At 43.4% G+C, this 8,271-nt stretch overlaps 1 protein-coding gene across 1 annotated transcript; it reads right to left on the bottom strand.

The window, feature by feature from the left end:
- Positions 1–713: 713 nt before the first annotated feature.
- On the bottom strand, positions 714–8,178 carry LOC119444553 (uncharacterized). The gene is made up of 8 exons (XM_049664643.1): positions 7,361–8,178; positions 7,136–7,261; positions 6,461–6,554; positions 6,068–6,231; positions 5,390–5,598; positions 4,131–4,548; positions 3,286–3,386; positions 714–882 (listed from the first exon to the last, which is right to left on the bottom strand). The coding sequence occupies exons 1-8, from the start codon at positions 7,564–7,566 to the stop codon at positions 836–838; spliced, it is 1,365 nt and encodes a 454-aa protein (XP_049520600.1). The 5' UTR covers positions 7,567–8,178; the 3' UTR covers positions 714–835.
- Between the last annotated feature and the right edge of the window lie 93 nt (positions 8,179–8,271).

Raw genomic sequence — 8,271 nt, 5'->3', positions numbered from 1 at the left:
TGGTCAGCAAGATCTAGCTTGCTATAAAAAAACAGTCTAACAAGGGAGGCCTTCACTGCGCACAAGCCAGCTGACGATTGTTGCCCGAGGCCAGTTCATAATCACTCTCACTCACTCACTCTCACTCACTAAACTCAGACTCATCACATTTTATTTTGATTTCAGCACTACTTGAAGCATGCACTTACTATATACAGAAATATACAGAAAATATACAGAAAGGAACAGAACAGGGTCTGCACTCTGAACATTACTCTTAAACATCTTGCACTATGTGACGTTATATAGAAGCAGAAGATGCTCGTGCACCTTCTAGAAGAGGCACAGACCATCATTCACAGGAGCTAAATCATCTTCAGGCCTGCATGGAAAACAAAGAAGCGCTGGACGAGCTAGTCTCGTCATTTGTCCTTTTTTACAAAGTATGCGCTTGATGAGTTCAGCTCGTTTTCCATCCTTAAAGTGTAAATGAAGTCGTACATCAAAATAACCAAAAACTGCACTCAAATTGCACTGAACGCAGTGCAGTGTATTGTGGCTTTAGTACATATTTTCGTCACTGCATGGCACATATTGGAAAAATTCGTCTGAAATTATTTTTTTCTCCAGTTCCACGAAGTAATTTTGCACTGCTTGAAAGCAATCACCAGTGGTCATTTGATACAAACGCTATTCAACAAAGCAGTGAGGAAGCTCAAAATTGTTTCGCATGATTGTTTTTGTCAATGACACAACACAGAACACCAAACTTGGATCGCCCAAGTACGAGCACAGAGGGCAGCACGGAGGTTGCAGAGACACCGCAGCTGGAGGATGCCACTTATGACGCAAGTTCTCAGGATGAGCTTTCAGGAGCAGGGGCATCACCACTCCCCGTAACACCTGCAATTATGGAAACAGACATGTGAGAGCAATCTTTTCAACATGAACCTGAAAGTCCCCGAAATTAATTGTAAATTTTCATTCTATATGTTCAGCTTCAGTCCAATATATATGTGGTGACAGCAATTTATTCTGCAGGTCAGTAGACAGTGCAGAGACTGACCAAGATCCAGTGTTTCATGCTGAAAGGCAAGTAGTTGCAGTAGGATTACTGTGAAAGTTTTGATGCATCCATGCTATTCACACTTTGCAATACAACCTGTTTTTGACACTGTATACTTCAATTTTCTCTTCTGGATGAACAGGCCATGGAAGATCCCTAGGATGTCCGCCAGTGATTCTAAGTAAGATAAGAGCGCACATATTGTGACCATCACATGCCTAAAGTATATACCATGTTTCTTTGCAGCTCTGCACCGCCGGTCTCGCATGTGGACATCGCAACAGAGTGTCTTAGTCAATTGCGCGCTGTCAGGACATCGCAATCTACTAGAGAATGTCACGACCTTCCGTACTTTTTCTGCATGTCGCTTGCACAACAGTTACGTTTACTGAATACCCATCAGCAAATAGATGCAATTACAGCACTGCAACAAGTGATGCATGAGAAAATTAATGAAGCAAAAGAGGCAGTGTCAAATAGCTGAAAATTAGCTTCCTGGCTCAACTTTCACACATACAAGAAGTGTCTTAAAACTATCGAACACTATTTACAGTCGAACCTGGTTATACCGAATTGTTGTCTGTGTCGACCATTTTTAACATCCCCTTGGGAATCCATTGCAAAAGTATGGCACTGTACCATACACATATCGAACACCCATTCACTGTCACACATGGTGGCAGCTTAGCGGCTATGGCATTGTGCTGTTAAGCACTAAGGCGCCAGTTCGAGTGTTTGTCATAGTGGCTGCAACAAAAACAACCATGTACTTAGATTTAGGTGCGCGTTAAAGAACCCCAGGTGGTCAAAATTAATTTGGAGTCCCCCATTACAATGCGCCTCATTATCATATCCTCCTAAGACCCCTTGTACAATACATTGCATTCAACTCTTTTTCGCAATTCACTGGGAAGTGATTACGCAAAATATTCACTCTGGGTATAAAGTACGGTGCATATGTAGCTATAAAGAAGCGGTTTACTTATGTTCTTGTCATCCGCTTTAGAGAAATTTGACAAGTTGGTCGAGACTTCTATGTCGTCCCAGACGGCCGAAAGCAACCTCGAGGTGTCTTTCAATGTCACTGAGATTGCGTGAAAATACCGGACGCAGCAGCAACATGGCAATATACTACGCATAGTTACATCTTCATCTCAGCGTTTAAGCAATGAAATGTCATTTTTACCATAGCAAACACGAGAAGATGATAAAGGTGGTTACTTTTTTCTCGCACAATGGAGACATAGCTTTTGGCATCTAACCACGATGTTCAAATTTAAAAAATTGTTTTTCAGATTTAAAACATAACAGCAGACAAACACCACCTTGAGTGCTTAAGTCCCATCATTGTGCTCAGGTCTCAGGAGGACGTAGTGGTTTTGGCACGTAAAACCTTACTGTAATTTATTTTTGCCAACACATTTCATATATGAAATGCTGGTCCCTACAAGACTGATCTGTCATGTCATCAGAAATGTACATGTTGACGGAACAACACTATTTTAACAGATGCTATCAAGGCATTCAATATGACAGGTTGTGCAAGCCATGCAGGAGTAATAAGTAAGGAGCTCGTCGGAAAATTTGGAGGGCGCTCGTACAAGGGTCCTATTTGTGCGCCATTATGGTGAGTTTTCTTTATTAACCTTTACAACATCACACTTGTGTAATGTAGTGATGAAGCGTGCTATAGTCAGGAAGGACTAACTGGCATGCAGTGAAGCAAACAACAAGTTGCCATTCAGTGCTGAAAAGAGAATCGGTGCTTCATGAATGTCAATAGGCTTCCTGGTTCAGCACTCGTGCTCGGCAAGAAATGAATGGCACGCGATGTTTTCATGGAGTGAGCATGCAGAAGAGTGTCCCAGACATGCGGAGTTTACAAATATGTTTTAGATAGAAGCGTGTTAGACTTTGAATTATCAATATATTGAGATATTTCCCGATACCCTTAAATTTGGATATATCTGGGTTCGACTGTACTTTAGCGAAAACAGATAATCAAAAGGGCAGGTGATGTGTTTTCTTTGCAGGTGTCATATCCCTCAGCTGGCGCGATTTTTCTCATGTAGGAACAATTTTAAGTTAGCGCCAAAGACGAAGCATCTATTTTTCTAAGAGCATGGCTGAACGCCTTTCGGAGAGACAGGCTTTGTATGTACATTCAGCACGTTTGAGCTGCCATGAAGCAGTACGAGATGTAAATACACCCTGACTGTGACAATAAACCTTTTACTCACCACTGCACAGTGTTCTGTCCTTGATCATGTACTCTTGCCAAGGGATCTTGCCATCAGTGACGAAGTACTTGGCAAGGAGGTCTCGCACTCTGTAGGCAGCTCTAGGAAAAAATTTCACACAACTGTAAATATGCAGGAGTAAAATGACGAAAGTGCCCTGCGCACAGGAATGAGTTTGCATGCTTTCTGTCAAGTTTTTTTACCTTGCTTCTCTCACCTAATAGTGAGAGAAGAATCTCTCGTTCAGAAGAAAATCACTCGTTCGTTCGTTCGCAGAACGAACGAAAATCCCCTATTTGGTTTTCAATATTGAATAGTTTGCCTTTGTGAAAGTAATGCTATTGATATCAAGCCTTGCAGCAAAGTACTAAGTGTGCACTTGGAATACGTACATTGTACCACCACTAGTCTGTACACCTCTACGTGAAGCGCGTCTTCTTAGTAGCCATTGCAAGGAACTTGCAGCCAGGACAATAGAGACAGCGAAAATTGCTATTGAGTTGCAACACGTTTGCAGTGATTACAAGACACACTGTGTTGTGGTGTGATGTGGCATTGTCGATTGGAATGAGACTGCCACTTCGTATGTCTGCTGATGCGCTCATAAAAACTTACAATTCGCAGTTCTTATAGGCAGATTCTATTTAATACAATTATCGTATCAACATTTCAACAGACCCCCACTTACACATGTGTCACAAGAGCCACTGTTATTGGCCTTTGTATTGCTAATCATTAACAAGGGATGAATGTAACTTACATAACTTTTGACAAATGCTAACAGGTGTTATATACGTTTAAGGACACTTCAATGCAATAAACGTACCACATCAAAACTTCATTACCTGGTTGAGTGACAGCCTGTGCTACGCAGTGGCGGCAGTGCAGTGTTGCTGCTATCCTCGGCCCTCCAGCTGCCTTCAGTGATGTTTCCTTGCCAGTCTAGGTGGTCAGCTGTTCCAGGAGGGCAGTATGCAGACCGGGAAGTGGGGGACTCCTTGAGCAGGAAGTTGTGCAGAACGACACAAGCAGAGATAATTCTTCTCATGTTGTCATCCTTAGCTTTGAACGGGCGGCGCAGGATGCGCCACTTTTGTGCCATTATGCCGAAGGCATTCTCTATGACCCGACGGGCTCTGCTCAGACGGTAGTTAAATATCCTTTTGCTGTGGGGCTCAGCGAAGTGGCTCGTCAATGCAGAATCGCCTTGGTCACCATGTAACTGCTCCTCCTCCGTGCTAGCAGCCAAAAATGGGTGAAGACCTGCACGACAAGTTATGCACATTTTTAGCTGCAAAGACTGTTCCTGTAACAGATGTGACAAGATAATGTGCAAGAGCAGTATGTACATCGTGCCTTGCTTCTGTAACATTGTCTTGCTAGTGTATCAAGAAAATGCTTTCTCAGGAAAGAAACGAAGAAGCACACTTCCAAACAAAAGTTTACATATATGTCAACAAAGCGATTCAGGCGTCTATAACGAAAAAATTACGATTATGCTAGCAACCGCCAAGTACGTTGTAAATTTCTAGACCGATATGTGCCCGGCTAGTGTAATCCATGTCCACGGGGTAATGCCGTTCTAGCAGGACAAATATGTTGACAAAATTGTATCTTCAAGAACTATGTGATCATCTGATTCAGATAACTCAATGCCCTATTTGACGAATTACCTTCAATAAGCACTAACCCAATAACAATGTGTTCTGAGCAGTTCATTTTTCTGTGAATTCGGTCATTAAACAGCTTTAAATCATCGTCATCATCATCAGCAGCAGCAGCAGCCTATATTTATGGCCACTGCAGGACGAAGGCCTCTCCCTGCGATCTCCAATTGCCCCTGTCTTGCGCTAGCGTATTCCAACTTGCGCCTGCGAATTTCCTAACCTCATCATCCCACCTGACTTTCTGCCGTCCTCGACTGCGCTTCCCTTCTCTTGGTATCTATTCTGTAACCCTAATGGTCCACCGGTTATCCATCCTACGCATAACATGGCCTGCCCAGCTCCATTTCTTCCGCTTAATGACAACTAGAACAGCTTTAAATAAGTAACATTAAAACAATGCAGCCCAGTAGGCAAATAAATGTAAAGGTTGCACTTGCTTTTCCGGGGATATGGCCGCATCATGTAGGTCTTTAAGGGAAACGCTTCATCTCCCACCAAGTAGAAGGGAATATTGCCAACGTTGCCAAGCGGTGCATCGGGGGGAAATCCTTGCTTGTTTGAAAGAATGGCCTCTTGTAGCCTACTTCGGCTGAACACTCCACCATCTGAGTCACTCCCGTGGTGTCCTATTTCTACGTACAGAAATCTGAAGATAACAAGAACATTTCTCTGTAAACACTCCACCTACCTGTTAGGTTGACTACAAAGTACTGGCTTACAAAAAAATCTATATTAACAAGCATCAAGGATGCAACTTCACAGCCTACATTACAGTAAGCTGTCCTTTTATATCAAAACGCTTTACACATTTGAAGTAATTCGACATACGAAGACCCCCCCCCCTTACTACTTTTACTGAAATAATTAAAATTTCTGGGGTTTTATGTGCCAGAACCACAATATGATTACAAGGTATGCCATAATGGAGGACTCCGGATTAATGTTGACCTAGCTGGGGCTTTTTAACATACATCTAAATATAAGTAAATGCCTTTTACTGAAGAACAGTTATCAGTACACTGTTGATTAGTACCTCAGACTGAACATAATTGTACTGCACGCTGCTGACCATGATTAATGTTAGCACCAGTAATGCATCGATTATGAGCATGTACCTGTAGCAGGCGTCGCTGATAGCAAGCAGTGATTTACTGAAACAGTTTTTGTAGTTGTAGTCCTCACTTCCTGATTTTGAGGGGCATTCGATGGCAACATGTTTTCCATCGATTGCGCCCACACAGTGGGGCATGTTCCACTGTTCCTCGAAGTCGCTTGCAATCTGAAAGATGAGCATACATGAGATGAGAATTAATGCATATTGCTGTCTTGTGAGCAATAGGCACATTGATGAAAATGACCATTGCAGAGATGACAAATAAGTTATATACGTGCGATCACAATAAAAATAGATGTATCAAAAACGTGTGTATTACATGGTGTTTACCTGTAGCCACTCATCTGCACTTGATGGACAGGCAACATATAAAGGTCCAAGGACGTCCCAGCACCTGGCACACCGACGACACAATGCCACATGCTGTCGAGCGTCCATTTAGGAAACTGAAACAAGATGAGTGGAGAGTTTCCTCTGCAGCCAAGAACCTGTACAAAATAAATACATAAACAAATTCAGAGAGTGTGCACATTTTCGTAGGGGTGCAAGATTAACTAAATGGGAAAATATGCACACTTAAAGGAAGTCGATAACAACTTCACAAGGATGTTGCATTGCAATTGTCTGGCATATTATGTGGCTCGACACAGGTAGCATGTTGCTCAAAACCAATGAAAGCAAAGGAGCATATATGAGTATGTAATGTATGACCAATAGGCTCAGTTTCTCAACGCTACAAACAATAAGAACATAGCGACATAACATTCGTCCTCTGATGCTATAAAGCAACAATAGAGGTTCCTATGCTAAAGAAACACTGCTTCGGAGAAGCGTACTTTTAACATTACCTGCTCAACTTAAACGACAGGTATGACATTACCTGTCACCCTTAAAAGCCATTCACTGCGCTAGACAAATTTTCGTTAATTAACGCATTTCCAAGAAGACACGGTGGTAGGGTCACTGATACCACGGGAAAAATCTGAAATGAACGCTTTTTAGGTTTCATTTCACAGAGAACACGAGACGTCCTCGACAGTGACATGCACGTATCTTTTGGACATCTTACCTGACAGTTTGCGCAAGCCGGTGCTCGGGGTTGATTGCTTTCCGGAAATTAGTGTCTTTCTTCCGAATGTGGGGTCCGACAAGCTGCACGAGCGTGTCGAAAGTACGTGGAGGTATCCTTAAGTACCTACGAATAAAAATACATTACGTACAGCCAACACCACATCGAGGTATCCGATTTCCCGTAATTTATTGTTGTCACGAATAACAATACATCTCAACTTACTCTCGGTAGTACTCCACGTCGCGATCTCGCAGAAAGGGTAGTAGTTTGGTGGCGTGACCAAGCTTTTCGCGCTCTTGCAAAGCAGGACGAACCCACCACCGCCGCTGGCGTCGTCTCTTCTGCGAATGCTTCTCCGCGTCATGCATCGCCAGAAAAGTGCTTGCCAACAAGCCTAGCAGTACTGCCTCTTCTTGCTCAGTGTTCATTGTCGTTGCTTGCAGCGATGAGGCGAAAAATAAAACCAGGCGAACTCAACGCGAGCGGAGATAACTGCGCAGTTTCGGCGCTGTGGACACATCCGGTATATCCCGCGCTTGTTCGGAGGTTAGCGCTTTACACCGCAGATGGCGCTGTATCGCGTTCCGGCGGCGCGGTGGGCAAGCAGTGTGAACGGCGCGAATTTCGGCGGCACAAGAATTCCGTTCGCTGCAGACGCCGGATTCCCCAGTGTGAACGTGCCCTAAGATTCCTCACACGTAAAGAGAACGGCTTTCTCGCTGCAGGTCGATTATGGAAGAGTGTGGCAGCGGTCATGTCATTTATAGTTGAGTAAGAAGGATGTTTAATGTTTGCTTGTACTTTCAGAAAATACGTGAAACTGTTGTATGACCGCTGGAGATGAAGCGACCACTGATTCGACTCTACGTACAGGCTCTGGATTGGACTTGTCCTGAAAGCACCGGTCGCGAGACGGATACCCAGGTGGTGGACGGGGTCTAGGATTTTTAATGCACTGGGCGTTGCTGAATTGTAAATTATAGATGCGTAGTCAAGGCGTGAGAGGATAAGACTTTTATACAAGTTAAGCAAACACTTTCAATCACTACCCCAAGTCGTACGCGACAGAAGCTTTAAAAGGTTCATTGTCTTCAGGCATTTTGCCCTCAGATACTTAAGGTGAGGAATAAATG

Source organism: Dermacentor silvarum, chromosome 3 (assembly GCF_013339745.2).
Source record: "Dermacentor silvarum isolate Dsil-2018 chromosome 3, BIME_Dsil_1.4, whole genome shotgun sequence".
Classification (NCBI taxonomy): domain Eukaryota; kingdom Metazoa; phylum Arthropoda; class Arachnida; order Ixodida; family Ixodidae; genus Dermacentor; species Dermacentor silvarum.
This window is presented reverse-complemented; position numbering and strand designations above follow the sequence as displayed.

Coding starts and splice junctions, on each gene's coding strand:
- LOC119444553 (XM_049664643.1), bottom strand. CDS start 7,566: ATGAACACTGAGCAAGAAGAGGCAGTACTGCTAGGCTTGTTGGCAAGC. Junction 6,232..6,460: donor TTGTGTCGTCGGTGTGCCAG/GTGCTGGGACGT, acceptor CTCATCTTTCAG/ATTGCAAGCGACTTCGAGGA. Junction 3,387..4,130: donor ACAGGCTGTCACTCAACCAG/GTAATGAAGTTT, acceptor ATTTTTTCCTAG/AGCTGCCTACAGAGTGCGAG.